General features: G+C 42.0%; 1 protein-coding gene across 1 annotated transcript in view; it reads left to right on the forward strand.

Annotated features, from left to right (window-relative positions):
• Nucleotides 1-9,675: 9,675 nt before the first annotated feature.
• The window catches only part of PGM2L1 (phosphoglucomutase 2 like 1), a 55,649-nt gene continuing 37,577 nt past the window's right edge, over nucleotides 9,676-27,747 (forward strand). The window contains exon 1 of the mRNA XM_007520243.3: nucleotides 9,676-10,076. Within this exon, the coding sequence (XP_007520305.1) occupies nucleotides 9,966-10,076 (111 nt within the window). The 5' untranslated portion in view covers nucleotides 9,676-9,965. The remainder of the gene's footprint in view (nucleotides 10,077-27,747) is intronic.

The following is a 27,747-nucleotide window of genomic DNA, read 5'->3' on the forward strand; positions in this document are numbered from 1 at the left end:
GGAGGGGAAGACAGAGAGGGGGAAAGAAAGATAGACACCTGCAGACCTGCTTCACCACTTGCAAAGCCACCCCCCTGCAGGCAGGGAGTGGGGGGAGGGGGTTCAAACTGAGATCCTTATACCCGTTCATGCACTTCGCACTATGTGTGCTTAACCCGCTATGCTACTGCCTGGCCCCCTGAGTAAAGTTTTATTGCTATGACCAGCGGAAGCAGCCTAAAAACACTTGTCACAGTTTTCTCATGAACAGTAAAAAATGAAACCAAACTAACAATTTGTGTCCAATTTAAAATAAGCATTACTGAGAGAAATGATCTTATAGGATAAAACTGACAGTAGCTAAAAGTAAACGTGATAAAATGTGCTGTTTTTAGAGAATCAACTCATTTTTGAAGGATTTATCTATATCCCTTTTTTATTTTTTCTCTAAGTTTTTAATATACATATATTAGATTTGTTTATTGGTGATATAGATGGAGGGGGGCGAAGAGAATCGGAGCATCACTTTGGCACATACAATACCAGGGACCTCATGTTTGTAAGTCTAGAGCTCTAGGCAATAGCTACATCGACTCCTGGGATGCCTCTTTTTTTTCATATATATATATTTTTTTTAATTTTAATTTTTGCCTCCAGGGTTATTGCTGGGGCTCAGTGCCTGCACTATGAATCCACTGCTCCTGGAGGCCATTTTTCCCATTTTGTTGCCCTTGTTGTTGTCATTATTATAGCTGTTGTTGTTGCTGGACAGAGAGAAATAGAGAGAGGAGGGGAGACAGAAAGGGGGAGAGAAAGACAGACACCTGCAGATCTGCTTCACCACCTGTGAAGGGACCCCTCCCCCCGCCCCCGCAGGTGGGGAACCAGGGGCTCAAACCAGGATCCTTATGCCGGTCCTTATGCTTTATGCCATGTGCATTTAACCCACTGCGCTACTGCCTGACCCCCTTTTTCCATTGTGAAGAAAATCCGAGATATTCAAAAATAGAAACTAGTATAATGAAGTTTCATATACCTAACACTTAGATTTAACACTTATTCAATTTAAGTTCAATTTTGTTTCATCTATACTATTTTGCCTACCTCTAGGATATTTTTTAAAGCAATATCATGTATTATTATCATTATATTATTATTATTTCATTGGTAAATTTTTCATTAAATTCCCAAAGGGTGGGAATCTTTAAAATATAAAATTACTGGGAGTCGGGTGGTAGCACAGCAGGTTAAGCGCACGTGGCACAAAGCGCAAGGACGGACCTAAGGAACCCAGTCGGAGCCACACCTGTAGGGGAGTCGCTTCACAAGTGGTGAAGCAGGTCTGCAGGTGTCTATCTTTCTTTCCCCCTTCTGTCTTCCCTCCTCTCTCGATTTTTCTCTGTCCTATCCAATGACAGCAACAACGACAACAATAATAATTACAGCAATGATAAAACAACAAGGGCAACAAAAGGAAAAAAAAAATGGTCTTCAGGAGCAGTGGATTTGTGGTGCAGGCATAGAGCCCCGGCAATAACCCTGGAGGCAAAAATAAATAAATAAATAAATAAAATATAAAATTACTGCCATACCTAAAATTTAATTCATTATCATTAAATATCCTGTCAAAGTCCAAACTTCCAAAGTTGTCTAATTATCTTTATTTCTTGGACAGAGACAGCCAGAAATTGAGAGGTAGTGGGAGAGCGAGAGGGAGAGAGATAGAGATACTTTAATGAAAATTTTCCCAATGAAATAATAATAATACATGATCTTGCTTAAAAATATCCCAGTGACTTAATATTGATTTATAAAATTCCTGGGAGTCGGGCGGTAGCACAGCAGGTTAAGTGCAGGTGGCTCAAAGTACAAGGACCGGCCTAAGGATCCTGGTCAAGAAAGACAATGCAAAACTCAGGGTCTAAAAAAAGGGTAGAAATTAATTAGGAGAAACTTTTCACAATTTATTGTGACACCAAAATATGTGTCCTCCCACTCAAAGTGAGGATAAACTAGCAAAGAAATACCTTACAGGTAGTTATTTTACTTAGTGTTAATTAATTATGTTTTACCAGAGGACTGCTCAGCTCTGGTTTATGATGGGGCTGGGGACTGAACTTGGAATTTCAGAGCTTCAAGCATGAGAATCTTTTTGAATGAGTATGATGCTATTACTCCTGCCCCAAAGACACATTTTAAACAGTATTATAAGAACACCAGGTAATTTTAAGCCTCAAAGTAGCTGAATTCCCAGACACTTGGCAGGAGCCAATGCAAATTCTCCATTAAAAAAAAAAAAAAGGTGGAGGTAGGTAGTGTAATGGTTATGTAAAGAGACTCTCGTTACTGAGGCTCCAAAGTCCCAGGTTCAGTCCCCCATGCCACCATAAGCCAGAGCTGAGCAGTGCTCTGGTTAAAAATAAAATAAAATAAAATACAATTTTCATTGCAAACCTAAATCTAGTCTTACAAATAATTTGTCAGATATGCCTATCATGCACACAAACACAGGTTTCACCAAGAAATTAGATACCCTGGGAGTTGGGCGATAGCACAGCCGGTTAAGCACAGGTGGTGCAAAGCGCAAGGACCAGTGTAAGGGTCCCGGTTCGAGCCCCTGGCTCCCCACCTGCAGGGGAGTCACTTCACAGGCGGTGAAGCAAGTCTGCAGGTGTCTGTCTTTCTCTGCTCTCTGTCTTCCTCTCCTCTCTCCATTTCTCTCTGTCCTATCCAACAATGATGACATCAATAATAACTACAACAATAAAAGAACAAGGGCAACAAAAGGAAATGAATAAATATTTTTTAAAAAGAAATTAGATACTCTAAGCAAGAACTAGCAAACAATAACAGACAAAAGAATCAGAACCACAAAGACTTCAGATATCGAGCAGTTATGCTGATCATAAAGTAAAAAGTAAGCCTGATGGTCTGCAGTGAATAGAAAACCATAAAAAGAACTACAGAAGTACAATCATGGGAATTAAAAGCCAAAGGTAGAACTTCTAGGCTGAGGCTCACTTCCATATACCGGAGGCGACACGCCCGGAGATGGCATGGAAGCTCGTTGTCACCCCACTCGTTCCAGTGTTCCTTTTTACGTCCTCTTTTTGGCTGTTCTGAGCTGAAGACAAGCACGTGGAAACAACCGTCAGGATTAGCCTGCGCAGCCATAAACTAAGGAACACTTGGAGCCGTCAGAAGCTGAGAGTGGCAAGGAAGGATTCTCCCCTAGAGCCTTGAGAGAGACCATGACATTTCATCATGAACTCCACATTCTAAGATAAGTTTCTGTCTTTTAAACAGAAACAACAAAAAACTGAGCGCAAACAAAAAAAATACTCGCAAGTTAGATTCCCCACTCTCAGCCTTAAAGGCAAAATTGCAAACACCTGGGAGAAGTTAGAAAAAATTCAGAACAAACCAGACAGCACTGTTTCTATCATGGGATCTCAGGAGGTGAAAAGTTTTGGCAAAATCCCACAGGTTTTACTGATAAATGTAGCAATCTGGAAACAGAAAGGGACTTCATTAATATGATAGAGAGCATCTATAACATGCACAGTGATCTTTATGTTTAATGGTGAAGTGGATGAAAAACTTACACATAATATAAAACTCCAACAACAGCACATTAATAATTTGTTCCTTGACAGTGACTTTAACAATGGTTTTTTTTTAATTGTTGTTGTAGTTATTATTATTGTTGTTGATGTCGTCGTTGTTGGATAGGACAGATAGAAACGGAGAGAGGAGGGGAAGACAGAGACGGGGAGAGAAAGATAGACACCTGCAGACCTGCTTCACCGCCTGTGAAGCGACTCCCCTGCAGGTGGGGAGCTGGGGGCTCGAACCCGGATCCTTGCTCCAGTCCTTGCGGTACGGTACGTGTGCTTAACACGCTGCGCTACCGCCGGACTCCCCTTGTTTGTTGTTTTGTTTTAAAGCCAGAGTGATGCTCAGCTCTATCTTAAGGTGATGACAGGAATTGACTGGGACCTTTGATGACACAGGCATGAAAGTCTTTGTGCATAAGTCTCCCTAACCCAACAATGTTGTACTTGATCTGACTCAAAAAACAAAGAAACAGAAGCAAAAATAAACAAATGAGGCTACATCAAACTAAAAATGTCTGGACAGTGAAGGAAGCCATAAATTAAGCAAAACAACAACCTACTATGGGACAGGGGCCACAGAAAGGAAGGTGCAGTAACAGGGATCCAGGGAGGAGGGGACAGAGCCCGGGAGCACTCACCGTCCACAGGACCCGGTGGAGGTGCCCAGGCCTAGGAGGCAGGTGGCTGCAGCAACTCCAGACCCTCCACCAGGAAGGGGAGGCAGAGCCGCATGCAGGTCTGGCCCCCTTTCCACCTGGTCCGGCAGGTCAGGGCAGGTCTGGACAGGCAGGTCAGCACAAGTGTAGAGAGGCTCCTCAGCCCACCTGAGCCAGCCAGGGGAGAAGGGCAGAGGTGGCTGCAGCTCCTCGATTCCAGTGTCCTCCAAATTCTCATGGCTACCGGCCTGGATACTTACAAAAATGGTGGGTGGGAACACCTCTACAGAGCCAGTGGTTGTAGCTTCTCAGCAGGAGCGTCAGGTGAACAGCTCCGCCCTGTCCAATGAGGTCCAGGATGAAAGACCCCGGGCCACCACGGGCGAGTCACACATGCGCCAGGCCCCTTCAAGGCTGCGGTGGATAGACTCCCCCCTTGAGCGCCAAGGTTTCAGTGTGTGCTTGTGGTTTGGGAACCGTGGATGGAAAGGAGACCCTTGCACAGAGCTGGGGTGGGGATAAGGGACTGACCTCTCACCCTTTGTGCCCCGGAAGTCCAAAGAAGACCCTGAGACTCCATCCTTGAAATGTGGCCTTTCCTTTCTGCTGTGGCATCCCCATGGCTCATATTTCGATTTCAAAAAGATACATGAATATGTTTGTGTCCATATATGTATGCATGTATGTGTCCATAAATACATGTATTCGTGCATATCATCAGCCAAGCTATAAGTTCAAACTTTTTCACTTGAACTATATATGCAGTAGTTCTTTCATAACTATCATTAGATTTTCCGAGTTTAGCAAATAGCAGTACAGGATACCATGGGCAAATTGCCTTAGAAAGTAAAGCTCTCAACCTTTCCTACACAAGAAAACTACTGCACTCCTTCTTCTGGATATGCATAGACACATGGGTTCAATGACTTCTGGGTCTCTCCAGTTACTCTTCTCTTCCTAAACAATAATCCGAAGACCCTGGGCAAGGTGTCTGATATGTTAGTCATGATTTTCCTGATAAAGAGGGTTGGTTGGCTCTGGTATTGAATTAAAAGCTGTATTTCTTGTTTTATACTTGTCCTATATAATCCCATCTCTTGAAATTTCTGTTAACATAGCAGTGCTTTCCAGAGTTGAATTAAACTGAGTAAGGATTCTTAAATAAAAGATATTTTATCAAATTCCATATGCATATAAATCATCATAGAGTATTTTTCAAGATTTGTTTATTAGAGAGATGCTCTTCTGGCATAAGGTAGTACCAGTGGCCGAGACTGTAGCCTCTGAAACTACAGATATGCAAGTTGGTGCTCTATATGGCTGAGCCATCCCCCCACCCTGGACATTTCAAAAATGTAGATTCTGATTCAACAGAAGTGGAGTGAGGTCTGACTTTATGTATTTATTCATTTATTATTATTATTATTATTATTAGCCTCCAGGGTTATCACTGGAGCTCAGTGCCAGCAGTGGGAATCCACTGCTCCTGGAGGCTATTTTTCCCGTTTTGTTGCCCTTGTTGTAGCTATTGTTATTGTTGTTATAGCCATTGTTGCTGTTGGATAGGACAGAGAGAAATTGAGAGAGGAGGGGAAGACAGAGAGGAGGAGAGAAAGACACCTGCAGACCTGCTTCACCACTTGCGAAGCGATAACCCCCTGTAGGTGGGGAGCTGGGGGATCGAACCCAGATCCTTAGGCTGGTCCTTGCACTTTGCGCCAAGTGTGCTTAACTCACTGCGCTACCGCCCAGCCCCCCCCCATTCATTAATTATTGCCACCAGGGTTATCACTGGGGCTTTGCAAAACAAATCCACCACTCCTGGAAGCCATTTTTTCCTTTAATTTTTTGATAGGACAGAGAGAAGATTGAAGAGAAGGGAGCAATATACACACACAGAGAAAGACACCTGCAGCACTGCTTCACCACTTGTTAAGTAGCCCCCTGCATGTGGGGAGCAGGGGGGTTGAACCTTTTCGCATGGTACTATGCACTCAACCAGGTGCACCACTGCCTGCCCCCAACATCATGTAATTCTTAATAAGTTCCCAGAGGATAACAGTTAACTGGTTCTCATCTCAAACTTTATTTATTATATTTATTTATTTATTTTATTTTGTATCTTTGGGGGATACATATATGAACAAATCACCATACCCAAGATGACTTTTTTGTTTTTAATTTCACAGAATTTTTTGTTTTTAATTTCACAGAAGAAGAGAGCAAGAGCAAGGAAGAGAGAAAGAATATTACCAGAAACAAGGGGTTGCTGTGTTCCCATGTGATGCCAAGGCTCAGATCCAGTCCTGTGCATGGCATGAATCTGACCCAGTGAACTATCTCACAACCACAACTCTATCACACTTTAAAATAGCAAGATTCTAGTCAAGTATGCACCAAGTGAGAAAGTTTGTTAAATACACAGGTGCCTCAGTTCTGCTGTTATGTACTGAGTCAGAATTTGTGATCGTTGTACAGAAAAATAATGGTTTTAAAGAGTTATTTTTTTAATTTTTTTATCTTTATTTGTTTATTGGATAGAGACAGCCAGAAACTGAGAGGCGAGAGGGAGATAGAGAGGGAGAGAGACAGAGAGACACCTGCATCCCTGCTTCACCAGTTGTGAAGCTTTAAAATTTTATTCTATTTTATTTTTTGCCTCCAGGGTTATTGCTTGGTGCCTGCACTATGAATCCACTGCTTCTGGAGGGCATTTTTTTTCCCATTTTGTTGTCTTTGTTGTTATTGCCATCATTATTGTTGGATAGGACAGAGAGAAATCGAGAGATGAGGGAAAGACAGTGAGGGGGAGAGAAAGATAGACACTTGCAGACCTGTTTCACCGTTTGAGAAGTGACCCCCTGCAGGTAGGATGGCGGGGCTCAAACTGGGATCCTTATTCTGGTCTTTTCACCTCGTGCCATGAGCGCTTAACCTGCTGTGCTGACCTCCCAGAAACTTCTTCAAGGAAGTTCATCTACGCCGATGACATCTGCTGTGCAACTCAGGCATCAAAGTTCGACATCCTTGAGGAAACACTCATGAAAGACATGTCTCTGATATCTGATTACTGTAAAAAATGGCGACTAATCCCTAGCACTGCAAAAACGGTATCATCTGTTTTCCATCTACACCATGCCTCGGCCTCGCGTTAGCTTAATGTGCAGCTTGGCGATACGAGAATCCGGCATGAAGCCCAGCCAGTCTATCTTGGCGTTACTCTCGATCGCACTCTGTCATTTCACGAACATCTCATAAAAACTGCAGCAAAGGTGGGCGCAAGGAATAACATCATTGCAAGACTGGCCAGCTCGTCATGGGGCACGAGCGCTTCCACACTACGATCATCATCTCTGGCATTATGCTATTCCACTGCAGAATACTGTGCCCCAGTATGGTTCCGTAGCCCCCATGTCCACTTGGTTGATTCACAGACCCCTGTAAGCGTCAACCCGGCTTTGACCTAGCACGTTATGATTGGGCCATCCTCAATCGATATGGAACAGGCCATGGCCGGTGTGCCGCTATGTTCCATCGCTGGGGAGCCAGAGACGACCCGAACTGCCCCTGCGGCTCCAGACAGACTATGACCCACATAGTCAACGACTGCCACCTCTCCAGATTCAAAGGAGGTCTCGAAACTTTACATCAGGCTCAACCTGACGCTGTTGACTGGCTACGGAAGAAGGGCAAACGCTAGAAGAAGAAGAACTGCCCAGCCCTCAAAGATTTATTATTTTTATGAGAGAGAAGGGGAGAAAAGGAGAAGAGGAGGAAGAGAGAGAACCAGAGAACCACTCTGGCATATTCAATGCTAAGGATTAAACTTGGAAACTTGGAACCTCATGCTAGGGTCTAACACTTAATCCACTATTCCACCTCCTGGGCCATGTGGCCCCCCAAAATATTTTTTTAAATTACCCATCTTACAAAAGAAGCTGGCTAAAAAAGAGTTGTAAAATAACTTGGTCAAAATAATAGCACCATTTTCAGGAGGACAAACCAAGAAACTCAGGAATAGTTAGTTGAATATGTGACAAATACTTCTCCCAGATCTCAAATTGTGCGACTTAAAAATTAGAACTCTAGCTGGGTCCCTGAATCTTAAGCATTAGGCCTTTATTGGGTAATTGCTCACACTAGTGGTAGCTGCAGCTGATGTCATGAAGTCTGACTCTGTAAGATGATGCAGATTCCTCTTTCTCCTGAAGTTTCTCTTCCTCATTTTCTGACCCTCGTCACTGTTTCCCCAGAAGAAAAACTGTTTTTGTTTGTTGCTTGTTTTTTTGTTTTGTTTTTTTAAACCAATACATCTGTTCTGTTCCTTTCTCAAGGACCTGTATTTGATTTCAACTGCAGGTGGTGTGCCTGAACCTAACTGGGTCCACTGCTAACAAAAGGAAAACAGAATAAGGTATTTAATATTTCTATTGGCTTTCTCTGCATTTCTATTGCCACTGCTCCTTAAAAAAAAAAAAAAAAACAACCACTTATTGCTTATAAGTGACATAGCTCACATGAGACATAAAAACAAACCAGATTACCATGCAAGCCAGAGGTCAAAACGGGGAAACTCAGCAATGCAAACATGATACTCCACTAGTTGAGTTATTTCCTTGGACACTGCCATTGCTCTTTGTATTTCTTGTGGATAATTATAGATTCTTATATCTATTAAGGTCTCCCTACCTTCTAGTATACTGTAGCAACAGAAAAAAAAAAAGTTGTCAGATGAGGGATTTGAAAGGCGGTTAGAAGTCTGGTTCCATCACTTACAAATTCTACCTCTTTGGAAAAATAGAAATTTCGTGCCTGGTGTCCTAGGGAACTGAATCACGCCCACCTACTTCACAGGATGTGAAGGAGACGTCGCGCATTGAAAATTGTAAAGAGCTACATCAACCCCAGTTCAATATTTCTTGTTTAACTAAATTCTGTGGCCACACACCGCAGCACAAACACGGATAGGGTGTGTCCGTAGGCAACTGCCTGCAGGTAGATGTTCCCCTCGGACGAAAGGGTGGGCTCGGGAGCTGTTGGGAATCGTAGTCTTTGCCGCAGACTCAGCGGACCTACAAGAAACGAAAGAACTACAACTCCCGCGAGGCCGTGCAGGGACAGCCCGCCAGGCGCGCGCCCCAAACCCCAAACCTCGGGAAAGGGTGGCCCGCAGAAGGAAGGTCCGCTGAGTGGGGTTGTCTTGACTATCGACCAAGAAAAGGAGACTACCAGTGTCACAAAGATAAGATGTGGTGCAAAAGGCAAATTAAAAACAGAAGGCAGGGCATCACTTTCTTATCACCCTGCCTGAGGCTAACGCCACAGCAGAGACGGAAAAACCACACGCCTCCCGGCTTGGGCCGCGGGGCTTAAATAGGCCGGGAGGGAGGGGCGTGGCCACGGTGCCGGGGCGGGGCCCGGGGCAGCAAATACGGCGGCGGAGGCGCCGCCAAGACACAGACATCTGGGACTGTTGTTGTTCTCCACCCGGGACCGCCACAAGCCCTGCGCCCAGAGACCCGGCGTGGGTCTGGCGGGGACGGCCGTGTCTCCACCTTCCCCCGCGTGGCTCGAGCTGCGGCGCGAGTGGCGCCAACACCCTGCGGTTGGTCTCGGGTGCCCTGCAGTGAGGAGGGGGCGTCGGGAGCGTGGTGAGCGTACTTAGGGCCCCCACCGACCCCGAACTCGACGGCTTCACCCTAATCTGTCTGCCATGGCCGGAAGCGCAGAAGGGGACCTGAACTCCAACCTGCTCCATACCCCCTACCGTACCGGGGACCCGCAGCTGGACACGGCCATCGGGCAGTGGCTCCGCTGGGATCAGGTGCGTAGGGGGTGAGCCCCGCATCTCACTCAGTCCGCCCTCTCTCTGGTCCCCATCGGTGCGCTGCAGAGGCGGCGGCTCAGGCCACCCTGCCAGGGTGCCCCCCACCCCTGCCTGGGCTGCCTCCCCGAGACCGGCAGAGCCGGGCAGGGACGTCTGCAGTCGCTTCCTTTTGCAGTGCGCTTAGCTGCAGCCTCGTTTCCTCTCCCCACCCCACCCATCAAGAGCATGTTATGCCTCTTTCTGAAAGAGAAATAATCACCATTACCATCCTGCATTACCCCCTTCTTAGAGTTATTTCCTCTCCTCTGCCTTTTTTGACTTCCTGATCTGCAAACCTGAAAGTGGTTGTGGGCACCTTGGATGTTTCTAACCGCTATCCTCTTTAGCTCTGGTCTGGTGTGTTTCCAACCTTTCGTCGCTAGGTCGTCAGTCGCTGCCCTTTTACCACTATGATATTCTCTAGTGTTACCTTTTGCTCTTGAGAAAGGCAAGGGTTCTCTTGCCTCTTCCTCTCCTTTACTAGGAGTCATTTTCTGGGAGTATCCTGTTCAGAGAATCATGTTTTCCAGATGCCATGCAATGTTCCTGATATGTAATTACCCATCCTTTCTCGGTTCCCCCCACCCACTACATGTTCTTGCTGATTTCATCTTCTGCAACATATGGACCTATGAGAGGCAGAATTAGCATGCAGCTAATCTTATTTATAAAAGAGACTCCACCAGAGAAAGATGAAGCAAGCTTTTGCTTTGTCAAATGTGTTTGTTGAAGAAGACATCTTTTAGTGGAATAATACTGAATTAAGTTTTAAGTATGGTAGGTAGTATGTGAAATCATGTATGAAAGAATTTCCTAAAGGATTAGCTTTCTGATAACATCTTATTTTTAGTTTGTTTAGTCACTCATGCATTCAGCAACATTTTATTGGGTAATATCCTGGGCTCTGTTATGCCCAGAGAATGTTAGCCTTGAAGGAGATGGGCAGGCTCTTTGCCCTCTGCAGACCTTCACTTGTAATTTCTGATGATTTGTGTGATAGTAATGATTGGTTTTAGGTATTTACAACCTTTCTTTAGACTATAAGCCAGTGCCTCTCAAACCTTAAAAGTACTTACAGATGACCCAGGGATCTTAGCATGCAGATTCTGATTTAAGAGACCTGGGGTGGGGCTTGAAATCCCTGCTCAGAAATGAGCTTCCATGTGATACCAAGGCTGCAAACCTATGGCTCACATATTGAGTAGCAAGACCAGTGTATTCAAATTGAGATACAAAAGAAAGCACTAACTCCCTTCTTGAATTTGACTTCATAATTTGTGTCATGTTTGAAACTGATTTGAATAATTTAAATATTTAATTAAGTACAAAATCTATACTGTATATGCTTAAAGATGCTTAACATGTAAACAACTCTAAAATCATGCTGCTAATATTTTTTAATGCCTGCATGAATATAGATCCTAGTTGTGGAAGGATACAAAAGAAGTGAAAATTCAAAGACTCCCTCTTCCTTGAGGGAGGTGAAAACCTAGTAGAAATAAAGGAGCTAAGGCTTAGCCTACAGTAAAATGACATGTACTACAAATCAACTGGAGAAATGTCTTCAGCAGGAAGAAAACTAGCTAAAATACAAATGAATGTTACCCTTGTATATATAATGTCGTTCATTGTTTCTGTTTAAAGCCATCTGCTTTCATTGATGTTGTCAGTAAATTAATGTGGTTGCATTTATGTCTCCATAAAGTAAAAGGAAGACCAGAGATTCAGACACTTGTAGAATTCCAGCACAACCTAATTTACTAGTAACAATTGGTATTATGGATGAAAGAGTCATTGGACCTTCAACAGTGGGAGTTTGTTTTCCATTGTCATGGATAACATTTTGTTCTCTTTAGGTGTCAGATTTTTTTACTGTACTTTTCCTAATGGTTCTCTTGATTAAATTTTTAAAAAATTGAATGGCTTAATATTTGTTAATTGTCTAAATTTGTTCAGAGATATTATTGAGATACACCAAATGTCAGAAAACTATAAAATTCATGTGCACATAAAAAGATAACACTAGTGGCAATTAGGTGGTTTATAGGCAATCAGTTTTTACTGGAGTTCGAAAGAGTGACCTGTGGACTGGGATGGTCAATGAAAATTTTCTAAAGAAGATGGGGTACATATAGAAATGAGGAGAGCTGTCATTGAAAGTGAAAGAGAAATTCTAAATTTAGATTTAAAGCACCCTTACAGCAAGGCATCAGCTGAAAACCTGTGGGAGATACAAAGATGAAATAGATAGGGGTCATTATCTTTATATAACATTGGAGGGAAGGGGCCAGCAAGTGGCACATCTGGTAAAGTGCACATATTAAGCACATTTTACCATGTGTGATGATCCGGGTTCAAGCCCCTGATACCCACCTGCAGGGGGGAAGCTTCACAAGTGGTGAAGCAGCTGCAGATGTGTCTGTCTCTTTCTCTACCTGTCTCTGCTTCTCTATCAAAAAGAAAAAAAGAAGGAAGAAACGGGCTCTCATGAAATGGTGACAGTCATTAGGCACCACGCCCTATTGATAATCCTGGTGGCAGAAAGAAAGAAAGAAAGAAAGAGCATTAAAGGAGAGATAAAGCAGAAACTACAAATACAATAGAGGGGACAAATAACAAGTGTCCTTAACAGTGTAATCAATTTAATAAAAATAAAATAATTACTTAAGTTGACCCCTCTTGTAGAAGAGAATGCTTTTTATTGGCAAACAGATAGATCTACTATAGACTGATAGTGCTGATAAACTAGACAATGTCCTTGGACAGGAATTTAGAGGACAGAAATGTAAAACAGACCCTACACTGTTTATTACACTATAGTTGATAGCATATATAGTATTTGAGCATCAAGAAACTGAGTTTAACACTTGATTAGTACCTGTTCAGTGAAAAAAAAACAAACTTAGCATGTGCTGCTGATTTTAACTTTGATGAAATTAATAAAAAATTTTTCTAAGTGTTTTGTTTTCAGGACTCATTTAATCCAATGTCCATACAATATTGAATATTGGCATCATCATACCATAGCTGAGGGTACTTGCCTAATGCACTACAGCTTTTTTTTTTTTTTTTAAGGAAGTTAATGCTTTACAGAGCAGTCTTTGACTTTTTTTTTTCTTCCTTTCCCCAAAGCACTGCTGAGCTCTGGCTTGTGGTGGTAGGGATCAGTGCCTCAGTCATCAAAACCTTTTTGTCTAAGTACTGTGCTATCTCTCCAGACCGTGGATTTCTAACAGTTCTTGTAAGGTACATGATAAGTTACAAATTCATCTGAGGACAATTTGACTACAAATATTGCTAGTTTTAACTGTGGCAGGATGATGTACTTTGAAAAACCTACATGGAAAAAAGTGTTATTTGCCCTGTTTCTATCTGTTAAGCAGAGATAGAACCTTTAATATGTGTTCTTGAAACATTTGCGCTACTTCTTAGGATACTGGAAATTATTGGACAGGCATGTAGAAGCCAGGTCATAAAAGGACTTTTGTATGTCTTTAATGCCTTTGACTAAAACTGTGTTAGATGTTTTTTAAAAATTGTGTGACAGACAGGGTACTTATTGGGACCACCTGGAATACTTGGGGCATAGTTTCTATGCCGTATCATTCTACAGTTTATAGAAAAATATAATTCTATAATTCCAGCATAGTCCGGTGCCTGACTTTGGTTCCTATGCCTTCAGACCAATTACTTACTCTGTTTCATCTCAGGATGAAATCACCCTACTCAGAGTCACAGAGACTGATGTCTGAATTCATAGTACAGATAGAACTGAATTATGGCACATAGTGAATTCTGGCACAGCTAGAATAGCTAAGTGGGTTTGTTTCCAGCCAGGGCATTTTCTAGATGGAACATACAGGAAGTCAGAGAACCGGAAACACTTTAATGATCATAGAATTAAATGTCATAGAATCAAATATATTGGATAAATGTTTAACAGCATCAGCCTGTAATAAGGAAATGCAACTATCTTCAGATGGGAATATCCTCCAGATAAAGCTTTAGTCCAAGTTGTTCCTCCTTCACTCAGTGCACAGATGACTCTTCTGCATCTTTCTCTCTCTCTCTCTCTCTATTCTCCTGTGCTCTAAAACTTACTAGAACTTCCATTTCCTACCGAGTTCTGTCTTACCATGCTCTCACACATATCAAACTACAGGTAAGCCGTGATGACCTAGATGCTAGGTTCTCTTTAGCATGACAACTATCTCCTGTTTCTGATCCACTACATGCTAGTTTTTTATTTATTTATTCCCTTTTGTTGCCCTTGTTGTTTTATTGTTGTAGTTATTATTGTCGTCGTCGTTGTTGGATAGGACAGAGAGAAATGGAGAGAGGAGGGGAAGACAGGGCAAGAGAAAGATAAGACACCTGCAGACCTGCTTCACCACTTGTGAAGGGGCTCTCCTGCAGGTGGGGAGCCTGGGGCTCGAACGGGGATCCTTAAGCTGGTCCTTGCACTTCGCACCATGTGCGCTTAACTCGCTGCGCTACCGCCCGACTCCGTTTTTTGTTTTTTTTTTTAAACAGTCCTGTCTCCATGATATTAAGCATTGGCCATGTTTGGGTGTATGAGTGTTAAGGACATAGGGCAGAGCTGCTCAGTGAGCTGTAGCACTGATAAATCTATACTGACAGCAGTGGAAGGCAGGAATTGGCCGTGGCACCTTGAGAAATAGTGAGTAGAGCTCTCTGGTCTCTGAATATAGGTCTTTGTTGAGACAGAGTAAAATGTAAAGTTAAAGACAGTATGTAGGTTCTTAAAAGAACAAGAAATTTTTCCTTAAAGTTTCAGTCTAAGCCAGTGATTTTAAGATATCCAGTAGTGAATTTTTTTTCAAGAAAAATAAAGTGCAGCTTGAAAAAGAAAAGTGAACAAATTTCCCTTTAAATCACCTTTTGATGGCGAAAAGTACAGCCTTGAATACCTCTACATAGTTGGTCTATTTCAAGTTCATTGTCTTGAAATCCAAAGAAGGTGTGGGAATTATACAGGTGTGGGAGAGCCTGAGTCAGAGCTTAAATCTGCCACCTAGTTCAAGTCAGTTTTAATAACAATAGTTTACAGCACTTTTTGTTAACATTTTAGTAATATTTTACTTAGGCACTTAATCAGTGAAGAGAAAATACACATGGCTCTTTTTTTTTAACTGTTTTGAAAAAATATATTGGGTTGTTGGAAAATTCATGTATTTGTTTCTAGTTGTTTTTTTTTTTCTGTGCAGAGAGAAAGAGGGGAGAGAGACAGCAATAGATAGAGAACACACAAACCAGAGCATCATTCTGACACATGCTGCACCAAGGATCTAACTCCGAATCTCAAATTTCTGAGGCTTTTTTAATTTTTAACTTTGAGAAATATTAGCATTCTTTGAACTCATTTATGTAGTGTTTCATTTTGTAAAATTAAAATCATCTAGGTCTCATTTGCTGTTCACAGCAACCCTATGTAGTAAGCAGGCTAGGTAATAGTTGCAAGAAGGGCCAAGAAGTAGCTTTGCTAGTAGAACATGCACCGTGCTGTGCGTGAGGCCTTGGCTTTGAGCCCTAGGACTGCATGGGAGCACCAGGAGCAAGTGCTACAGTGTCTGCCCTCGCTCTCTCAAAACAAATAAATAAGTAGAAACAACTTAGGATCAAGAAAGGAAAATAATTTGCTTGAGGACATAAAACTTTAAAAGTGGCAATGTTGGGACCAGAACTTAGGTTGTCTGACCTTTACTGTAATTTCTTCTTACCATACTAGACTGTGCTCCAAATGCTTAGCAAATGTTAGTGACATCATAAGCAAGTTTCAAGGATGTCATTAAAGTCATTTAATTGGTTTGTATACAAGCCAGAGTAGAATGTTTTTGTGTTGTTCTGCAGAATAAATTGTCATATGGATTTTTTTTTTTAAAAGAAATTGCTTTGGTCTCCTTGACAGTTTGTTTAAGAAGTTTAGTACATGTCAATCAGGGTTGGTCATTTTTTCAGAAACAAAATGCGCCTTTTCAGAATGCTGGTATTTCCTTTTCATTTTCATTCTATTTATTTCAAACAAAAGGAATTACAATTAAAAGCAAAAAAAAAAAATTTTTTTTTTTGCCTCTATGGTTATCACTGGGGCTCAGTGAACCATAAATCCACTGCTCTTGGCAGCCATTTTTTTTCCCATTTTTGTTGTTTTTGGATAGGACAGAGAGAGGAGTGGAAGACCGAGAGGGGAGAGAAAGACACCTGCAGGCCTGCTTCACTGCTTGTAAAGTGACCCCCTGCAGGTGGGAAGCCCAGGGCTCAAACCCAGATCCTTGCGCTGGTCCTTGCTGAATTTCGTACTATGTGCACTTAACCCAACTGCCTGGTCTCCAAAAGCACTGTTGCTAATTCTTTTATCTCAGTATGCTCCTAAGGTACCATTTTAATTGGTTGTCTTTAGTTATATACATGGTTACTATCAAAATTCTATAGTGTGGGGGTAGATAGCATAATGGTTATGCAAAGAGACTCTCATGCCTGAGGTTCCAAAATCCCAGGTTCAGTTCCCTGCACCACCATAAAGCAGACCTGAGCACTGCTCTGATTTAAATTTTTTTTTAAAAAAGTTCCAAAAGTCTAAATAATATGCTAGTACCACTATGACTTGATGTATTTTAAATCTTTAAATGTTTTCTGTCAAGTACATGCTATGAGAAATGAGAATTTCCTTACTCTATTCTCTACTCTCCCTAAATTTCAATCAACTATTTGTTTTAGTTATCCTTTTGAAGGTTTCAACAATTGTAATTACTACTAACAAAGTCGGTAGGAAAATAAGTCCACATCACAAGCACAGAGCTTCCTGTTGGCCATTCTGTTTAATAAGAGATAGCCGTAAAACATACCTTCATCATATGGGATGATCTCACTCTCAGGCAGAAGTTGAAAAACAAGATCAAAAGAGAAAACACAAGTAGAACCTGAACTGCAGTTGGTGTATTGCACCAAAGTAAAAGACTCTGGGGTCGGTGGGGGGGAGAGTACAGGTCCAAAAAGGGTAACAGAGGACTTAGTGGGGGTTGTATTGTTATGTGGAGAACTGAGAAATGTTATGCATGTACAAACTATTGTATTCACTGTCGAATGTAAAACATTAATCCCCCAATAAAGAAATTTAAAAAAAAAACCTTAATGTCCCAAAGCAGAGAAAGTCCATGCCAACTTCAAAGAAAAATCTAGAAGTTTCAGTGACTAGCAAGGATCAAGTTACATAAGAGAGACAGACAATATGAAAAATAAGGAAAAGAAAGCAACAGACCCTGGAAAATCAAACTGAGGTGTCAGGGAACATAAGAGGTTTTTTTTTTTTTAACTTAATTAAATTGAGAAAGATAAAAGCCAAGGATGAGGAAACCTGGAACAAAAATTTGAACTATGAGGAAAGCTGCTATAAAGAAACTACCTGGGAGTCAGGGCAGTAGTGCAGTGGATTAAGCCCAGTTGACACAAAGCTCAAGGACTGGTATAAGGATCCTTGTTCGAGCCCCTGGATCCCCACCTGCAGGGGAGTCGCTTCACAAGCGGTGAAACAGGTCTGCAGGTGTCTTTCTCTCCCCCTCTCTGCCTTCCCCTCCTCTCTCCATTTCTCTCTGTCTTATCCAACAATGACGACAATAGTAGCTACAACAATAAAACAACAAGGGCAACAAAAGGGATTCCCTTTTGTTGCCCTTGTTGTTTTATTGTTGTAGCTATTATTGTTGTTGGATAGGACAGAGAGAAATGGAGAGAGATGGGGAAGACAGAGAGAGAGGGGAGAGAAAGATAGACACCTGCAGACCTGCTTCACCGCTTGTGAAGTGACTCCCTTGCAGGTGGGGAGCCAGGGCTTGAACCGTGATCCTTATGCCGGTCCTTGTGCTTTGCGCCACCTGCGCTTAACCCGCTGCGCTACCGCCCGACTCCCATAAATAAATATTTTTAGAAAAGAAACTACCTCAGGCAGAAATTTCGTATGTAAAGAAATGTAATTTCTAAATTTCATTGTATAAGAAATTCAAAACACCAGTGCACTGCATACATATTGTGCTTCAAGAAATGTGTTGTGAAAAAGATTACAGCATCTGTGTTAGAAGTAATGCAAAGTTGGAGAGTCTGGAAAATAACAACACCCAGTAGAATGGGTAGCTTACCATATGCAAGGCCCTAGGTTTGAATCCCAGCAGAGAGCAACATGGTACCAGGGAAGTTCATGTATGGTGGAGTGGTGCTTTGATAGTTCTCTTTCTTTGTCTTCCTCTAAGTAAAAAATCAGCCTGGGGAGTAATAGAATCATGAATACTTAAGGCCCTGTCACCATCAAAAAAAAAAAAAAAGCAAGAAATTCAAAAATTGATAGTTCATCAGACGATTTTAATGATGTGATGAGGCTGGCATATTATTTCTGGCAACAGCATAAAAACAAGAAAAACATTTGGATATATGGAAGGGAGGAAAGGAAGAAAGGAAGGAGAGGAGAACTGAATAAATAACACCTCACAAATGAAGTAAACTAAACTACAGCATGAGTTTGAATAGTTAATCGACAGAGCTGAAAAGGAAATGCCATCTGCCCACTACTGGCCTACTGAGGTCCACAGTGAACACATTTTCAGTGGCCTTTTGTTTTATTATTTGTAATGGTATAGGTACTTATATTATTTTCACTCTTGAGGAGCAATGTGAAAATGAAAGAGAAGCTTTAATTTTTTGTTTTGGTACAAAGCACATAGATTTATCATCCTGGGAGTCAGGCGGTAGCGCAGTGGGTTAAGCGCAGGTGGCGCAAAGCACAAGGACCTGCGAAAGGATCCCGGTTCCAGTCCCCGGCTCCCCACCTGCAGGGGAGTCGCTTCACAAGCGGTGAAACAGGTTTGCAGGTGTCTATCTTTGTCTCCTCCTCTCTGTCTTCCCCTCCTCTCTCCATTTCTCTCTGTCCTATCCAACAATGACGACAACAATAATAATTACAACAATGAAACAACAAAGGCAACAAAAGGGAATACATAAATTAATTAATTTAAAAAAAGAATTTATCATCCTGACATTTTGAAGTAGATAGTTCAGTAGTGTTATATAACATATTCACATTACTGTGGAAAGAGTCTATAGGACTTTTATCTTTTAGTCTGAAACTCTGTACCTGTGAATAAAATACATGCCCCCTTCACTTATTTCTTAGAATGTCCATTCTACTTCTATCCCTGTGAATCTATGTGTTTTAGGGGCCTCATCTCAGAGGCATCAGCATATTTGTCATTCTGTGACTTCAGTGTCCTCAGCGTTCATCGTGATGTACCATAACGGGTTCTGTTTCTGCTGTTGTGTGCTTATTTTCGCCAGAGAACCGCTCAGCTCTGGATGTTGATGTATCAGGGACCGGACCTGGAACCTCTCGTGAGCAAGTCCAGTGCACTATCTTCACTACTTCCTCAGCAGGATTTCTGTTTTTAAAGCTGAGCGATGTATACATGTCTGGGCCCATTTTGTTTATCCATTTATTCACCAGTGGACATGTGGGTTATACCATAATACTGCTGTGAATATGGGTGTGCAAATGTCTCTTCTATACTGCTTTCACTTCTGTAAGCTGTATACCCAGAAGTAGGATTGTAGGAACAAAATGTAGATGTATCTGAAAGTAAGTGGCAAGAAATAAAGCATAATTTGGAGTTTGAGGTTTATACTTTGTTTCATGCTACTCTCTACCCTTCAGAAATTTGTTGAAATCTCATGCACTTCTTAATACCCACTGACCCCTTTTCCCTGTTCATTTTCCATTTCTTTATTCCTTTATTGTCATTTTAATTAGCTCCTGGGAAGAAGAGGAATCACCAGGGTCTTTCATCTTCAATTAAAGCTTTCTATTATTTTATCTGTTCAAATCAAAATTTTAATTAAAGCTAGAAGCAACCAAAATGTCCTTCAGTGGATGAGTAGATAAACAAACTGGTATACCTATACAATGGTATATTTTTCAGTGATTATTACTATTTTTAAATGTTTTTTATAATTTTTTTATATTTATTTATTTGTCCTTTTGTTGCCCTTGTTTTTTATTGTTGTAGTTATTATTGTTGTTGTTATTGATGTTGTCATTGTTGGATAGGACAGAGAGAAATGGACAGAGGAGGGGAAGACAGAGAGGGGGAGAGAAAGACAGACACCTGCAGACCTGCTTCACTGCTTGTGAAGTGACTCCCTTGCAGGTGGGGAGCCAGGGCTCGAACCGGGATCCTTGAGCTAGTCCTTGAACTTTGCATCATGTGCACTTAACCTTCTGCGCTACCGCCGACTCCCTATATATATTTTTAATGAGCTCTCAGCCTACAAAAGGATCATAAGAGCACATGAAGGAAGGAGATAGCATAATGGTTATGGATTTTTAAAAATATAAACCAAGAATAATTAAATGGTCAACAGCCTGACACTGGTTGTTGAGAGTAAAGGAAGTTCAAAGTCAGGAAGACTATACAAGAAGTATAATTTGAGCTGGTCCTTAAAGGATGAGTAGGATTGGAATTGATACTAAGTATGAGGCCCTTCTTAAATTGTACGGTAATAAAAGGGAAACTGAAACTGATCAGGGAAATGAAATCGAACTGGGAGAATGCAAATACAATGGAGTTTTTGTTTGTTTTAACTCAAGTGTAGTTTGTGTTGGACTGCTATGGCAGTGAAGAATAAGTATGGGGATGCAAGTATTTATTAAGATCATGTGCCAGATATTGTACTAGGTGCTTTCATGCAAGTCTTTCATAATTCTTCAAAGAATTGTTCAAGGAAGTTATTCCCATTTTTAATCTCTATACAAACTCAAGCTCAGACAAATAGAGTATTTGAATATGAAAATGTTTTAAAGCCCTCAACCCTTTAGACTATGATCCCACCCCTTCATAGTCTTTGCATTTGACATAATCAGGATTGAACTGCTGGTGGGTCTCAACAGATCAGTCTCCCTAGAGCCTGCCTCCATGGGTGGCCAACACTATATCGTTTCTTCTCCAAAACAGAAGATTCCGGGTGCATCTGGGTGACAAGTCTAGCAGATGGAGACTTGTCTCAAGCGGCCTCCCCCAGGGCTCTGTTCTGGCTCCTACGCTATTTAATATTTACATCAATGACCTCCCAGAAACTTCTTCAAGGAAGTTCATCTATGCCGATGACATCTGCTGTGCAACTCAGGCATCCAAGTTCGACATCCTCGAGGAAACACTCACGAAAGACATGTCTCTGATTACTGTAAAAAATGGCGACTAATCCCTAGCACTGCAAAAATGGTATCATCTGTTTTCCATCTACACCATGCCTCGGCCTCGAGTGAGCTTAATGTGCAGCTTGGCGATACGAGAATCCGGCATGAAGCCCAGCCAGTCTATCTTGGCGTTACTCTCGATCGCACTCTGTCATTTCACGAACATCTCATAAAAACTGCAGCAAAGGTGGGCGCGAGGAATAACATCATTGCAAGACTGGCCAGCTAGCTCCTCATGGGGCGCGAGCGCTTCCACACTATGATCATCATCTCTGGCATTATGCTATTCCACTACAGAATACTGTGCCCCAGTATGGTTCCGTAGCCCCCATGTCCACTTGGTCGATTCCAAATTATATTCCTCCATGAGGATAATTTCTGGAACCATCCATTCCACCCCGGTTCCATGGCTGCCAGTTCTTAGCAACATCGCCCTGCCAGATATTCGTCGGGATGCGGCATCATCTAAGTTCATTTCCCACGTCTTCGCTCAACCGCACCTGCCAATATACGCGGATATCTTCGCCCACCCTGTTCAACGCTTGACATCTTGTCATCCAATCTGGTCTCCTATACCTACACTGAACTTCTCTGTTCCAGACTCTTGGAAACAGAGTTGGCAGTCAGCTGAGATAAAGAACAAACACCTCATCACAGACCCCTGCAAGCGTCAACCCGGCTTTGACCTAGCACGTTATGATTGGGCCCTCCTCAATCGCTATCGAACAGGCCATGGCCGGTGCGCCGCTATGTTCCATCGCTGGGGAGCCAGAGACGACCCGAACTGCCCCTGCGGCTCCAGACAGACTATGACCCACATAGTCAACGACTGCCACCTCTCCAGATTCAAAGGAGGTCTCGAAACTTTACATCAGGCTCAACCTGACGCTGTTAACTGGCTACAGAAGAATGGCAAACGCTAGAAGAAGAAGAGCCTGTAGTTAGCATGAAATGACTTGGAGTTGTGAAAGGCAGCGTGGGGATTCTCTTCTTGAAATACTAAGATCAACAGTTTACATTGGGATGCTTATAGAGCCCTCTGTGAAAATTAGACAAGTGGGGGCCAGGCTGTAGCACAGCGGGTTAAGCACACATGACGCAAAGTGCAAGGACCAAGCACAGGGATCCATCCCTGTTCAAGCCCCCAGCTCCCCACCTGCAGAAGGGTCGCCTCACAAGCGGTGAAGCAGGTCTGCAGGTCTTTCTCCCTCTCTTGGTCTTCCTCTCCTCTTTCGATTTCTCTCTGTCCTATACAACAATGACAGCAGTAACAACAACAATAATAACATCAATAAACAAGGGCAACAAAAAGGAAAAGGTGGCCTCCAGAAGCAGTGGATTCACAGTGTAGGCACCAAGCCCCAGCAATAACCCTGCAGGCAAAATAAATAAATAAATAAATAAAATTTAAAAAGAAAATTAGACAAGTAATCAGCCTTTTTTTTTTTTTTTGCCTCCAGGGTTAACACTGGGGCTTGCTGCAAGCACTACAATCCACTGCTCCTGGAAGCCATTTTTTCCCCATTTTTGTTGCCCTTATTGTTATTGTTGTTGTTGGTTAGGGCAGAGAGAAATTGAGATAGGAGGGAAGACAGGAAGAGAAAGATAGACACCTTCATGCCATCTGCACCTAACTCGCTGTGCTACTACCACCTGGCCCCTGTAATCAGACTTTTGAGCCAGATTTTCTCTTTTTTTTTTTAATAACAGAGAGAGCAGAGCACTGTTGCATTATATGTGATACTGGGGGCCAATCTCAGGGCCTTGTGTACAAAGCATATGCTTTGCCACTGAGCGACCTCCGTGGTTCCTACATGACCTATTATAAAGAAATAACCAAATTATAAATTCAGTTTAAATTTCCACATCCATTCTCCAAAGTCACCCAGGCATACCTGGGAGTATCAGAGTTTGGTCTAAATTTACTTTTTAGTTAAGAAACGGTTTTGTTTTACACTTAATAAAATAGATGATAACCCTGAAGGACTGGCAAAATTGTTCACCTGGATAGTGAGCTGATTCATCATGTGCCATGACCCGGGTTTGAGCCAGGCCCACAGTGCACTGAAGGAAGCTTTGATGCTGTGATCTCTCCCTCTCCGCCCTCCCCCCCCCCCCTTTGTCTTCTCTGTCTTTCTCTTAAAAACAAAAACAAGGGAGTAGCACAGCGGGTTAAGCTCATGTGGCGCAAAGCGAAAGGACTAGAGTAAGGATCCCGGTTAGAGCCCCCGGCTCCCCACCTACAGGGGACTCACTTCACAGACGGTGAAGCAGGTCTGCAGGCGTCTGTCTTTCTCTTCCCCTCTCTGTCTTCCCCTCCTCTCTCCATTTCTCTCTGTCCTATCCAACAGTGACGACATCAGTAACAACAACAATAATAACTACAACAACAATGAAAAACAACAAGGTCAACAAAAGGGAAAATAAATAAAATAAAATTTAAAAACAAAAAACAGTTATATAGCTTTTTAAAAAACAATCTTAGTGAAAACTATTTGAATTCCTAAAAACACTCAAATCTTAATTGAAGTATTGCTTATATAACCTTTGAAAATGTGGATGCTATTAACTTACTGTTTTAACTGACATATACTGCAATTCATATAACACAAAATTAATATAATTCACCATTTCAAAGTGCTTGGTGCAGTGGGTATATTCAAAGTGTGTGATTATCACCACTATCTAATTCCACAATATTTAATCACCCTCAAATGAAACCCCATACTCATTATTAGTTACCTCCTATCCTTCCCTAGCTCTGACAACCACTAATCTGCCTTCTGGCTTTATGGATTTGTCTATTGTAGACCTTTGATATAAATAGTACTGTACAATACGTAGTCTTTTCTCTGTCTCTCTCTCTCTTTAATTTATTTATAAAAAGGAAACATTGACAAAACCATAGGATAAAAGGGGTACAACTCCACACAATTCCCACCATCAGAGCTCCATATCCCATCCCCTCCCCTGATAGCTTTCCTATTCTTTAACCCTCTGTGAGTATGGACCCAAGGTCATTGTGGGATGCAGAAGGTGGCAGGTCTGGCTTCTGTAATTGCTTCCCCACTGAACATGGGTGTTGACAGGTCGATCCATACTCCCAGCCTCCTCTCTCTTTCCCTAGTAGGGTGGGGCTCTGGGGAATCGGAGCTCCAGGACACATTAGTGGGGTTGTCTGTCTAGGGAAGTCTGGTCAGCATCCTGCTAGCATCTGGAACCTGGTGGCTGAAAAGAGAGTTAACATACAAGGCCAAACAAATTGCTGATGAATCATGAACTTAAAGGCTGGAATAGTGCAGATGAAGAGTTGGGGGGGGTCCTCCATTTTATAGATAGCTAGTAGGCATATTTTAGTTATATTCCAAAGGGTCCGTGGCTACACTAGTTGTTGTTTGTTGTTGTTTTTTCCCTGAGCCTGAAATCTGATATGCAGGTGGATCCAAGTTATTGTCTGGGGAGATGATGTCATGGCTGGAAAAGGAGCATTAAGCTCTCTCTTCTTTTGCTTACTATACTTTCAGCTCATCCACCTTGTAACATGAACCAGTACTTACAGATTATTGCTATTTGCAATTTTAATTAAAAGTTGCCCATTTTAATTAGATTATTTGGGCTATATTTCTGTCTTTTTTATCTTTGAGTCATAATAGTTCTTTATTATTATAGTTTGCATTTATAAAAATCATACTTTTTCATACTTTTTTATACAGGTTAGACCTTAACTGTATTCTGAACAGTAACACTTTTATTTCCTCTCCCACTTGAGCCTTGGCACCGTCATTCCACCTTTTGTTTTTATGAGCTTGACGAGTTTAGATACTTCAGGTAAGTGAAATTATACAGGATATATGTTTGGTGATTGAGTTATTTCATTTAGATTAATTGTATTGTCTTCTAGGTTTATTTTATTCTTAAAAATGCACATTTATGGGAGTCGGGCGGTAGTGCAGTGGGTTAAACGCACATGGCACAAAGCGCAAGGACCGGCCGAAGGATCCCGGTTCAAGCCCCCGGCTCTCCATCTGCAGGGCAGTCACTTCACAGACGGTGAAGCAGGTCTGTAGGTGTCTCTCTTTCTCTCCCTGTCTGTCTTCCCCTCCTCTCTCCATTTCTCTCTGTCCTATCCAACAACGAAGACATCAATAACAACAATAATAACCACAACAATAAAACAACAAGGGCAACAAAAAGGGAAAATGAATAAATAAGTATTAAAAAAAATTTTAATGCACATTTATGTCATTAATGCCTTTCCTAATATGTGCACTTTTCTCCTTTTAAATACTGCTTTAACTGTACCCAAAGTCTTCATCTTAAATATTTTTGTTATCGTTACATTCAAAATATTTTCTTTATTTTATTTTATTATTATTTTTTTTTTTACACAAACACAAGTGCATATACATATATGTACATAGATACAGATATGGAGTATTTTTTTAATTTTTAAATTATTTTATTTATTTATTGGATAGAGACTGCCAGAAATCAAGGGAGATGGGGATGAGAGAAAGAGAGAGAGGCAGAGAGACACCTGCAGCCCTGCTTCACCACTTACAAAGCTTTCCCCCTGCAGGTGGGAACTGGGGACTTGAACCTGGGTCCTTGAACATTGTAATGTGTGCTCAACCAGGTGCACCACCACCTGGCCCCTAATCTTTTTCTTTTTAAATTTATTTTTATGAATTTATTACTGGATAGAGACATAGAAATGGAGAGAGATGGGGAAGATAGAGAGAGACGGAGAGACTCCTGCAGCCCTGCTTCACCACTCGTGAAGCTTCCTCCTGCAGGTGGGAACATGGATCCTTGCGCACTGTAATGTGAGCACTTAACCAGGTGCGGCACCATCTGGCCTCAGTTTTTTTCTTTCTTTTTTTTTTTTTTTACTTATTTTTTTCTTTTTTTATTTAAGAAAGGATTAATTAACAAAACCATAGGGTAGGAGGGGTACAACTCCGCACAATTCCCACCGCCCAATCTCCATATCCCACCCCCTCCCCTGATAGCTTTCCCATTCTCTATCCCTCTGGGAGCATGGACCCAGGGTCATTGAGGGTTGCAGAAGGTAGAAGGTCTGGCTTCTGTAATTGCTTCCTCGCTGAACATGGGCGTTGACTGGTCGGTCCATACTCCCAGTCTGCCTCTCTCTTTCCCTAGTAGGGTGGGGCTCTGGGGAAGCAGAGCTCCAGGGCACATTGGTAGGTCCAGGGAAGCCTGGCCGGCATCCTGATGGCATCTGGAACCTGGTGACTGAAAAGAGAGTTAACATACAAAGCCAAACAAATTGTTGAGCAATCCTGGACCCAAAGCTTGGAAAAGTGGAGAGGAAGTATTAGGGAGGTACTCACTGCAAACTCTAGTGTACTTCTGCTTTCTTACTTTGGTGCCATACTCCAAACTCAGTCAATTTCTGCTTTGCGTTTCTACTTCTTTTTTTTTTTTTTTACATGCATAACATTCCCCAGATTCCCATTTAACAATACAACCCCCACTATGTCATTCATCATTTTTCATGGACCTGTATTCTCCCCACCCACCCACCCACCCACCCCAGAGTCTTTTACTTGGGTGTAATACTCCAATTCCATTTCAGGTTCGACTTGTGTTTTCTTTTCTAATCTTGTTTTTCAACTTCGGCCTGAGAGTGAGATCATCCCGTATTCATCCTTCTGTTTCTGACTTATTTCACTCAACATGATTTTTTCAAGGTCCATCCAAGATCGGCTGAAAACGGTGAAGTCACCATTTTTTACAGCTGAGTAGTATTCCATTGTGTATATATACCACAACTTGCTCAGCCACTCATCTGTTGTTGGACACCTGGGTTGCTTCCAGGTTTTGGCTATTACAAATTGTGCTGCCAAGAACATATGTGTACACAGATCTTTTTGGATGGATGTGTTGGGTTCCTTAGGATATATCCCCAGGAGGGGAATTGCAGGGTCATAGGGTAGGTCCATTTCTAGCCTTCCGAGAGTTCTCCAGACTGTTCTCCACAGAGGTTGGACCAATTGACATTCCCACCAGCAGTGTAGGAGGGTTCCTTTGACCCCACACCCTCTCCAGCATTTGCTGCTGTTACCTTTTCTGATGTATGACATTCTCACAGGAGTGAAGTGATATCTCATTGTTGTCTTGATTTGCATTTCTCTGACAATCAGAGACTTGGAGCATTTTTTCATGTGTTTCTCGGCCTTTTGGATCTCTTCTGTGGTGAATATTCTGTCCAAGTCCTTCCCCCATTTTTGGATGGGGTTATTTGTTGTCTTGTTGTTGAGTCTGGCAAGCTCTTTATATATTCTGGTTATTAGCCTCTTGTCTGATGTATGGCATGTAAAGATCTTCTCCCATTCTGTGAGGGGTCTCTTG

This window comes from Erinaceus europaeus, chromosome 17 (genome assembly GCF_950295315.1).
Source record: "Erinaceus europaeus chromosome 17, mEriEur2.1, whole genome shotgun sequence".
Taxonomy (NCBI): Eukaryota; Metazoa; Chordata; class Mammalia; order Eulipotyphla; family Erinaceidae; genus Erinaceus; species Erinaceus europaeus.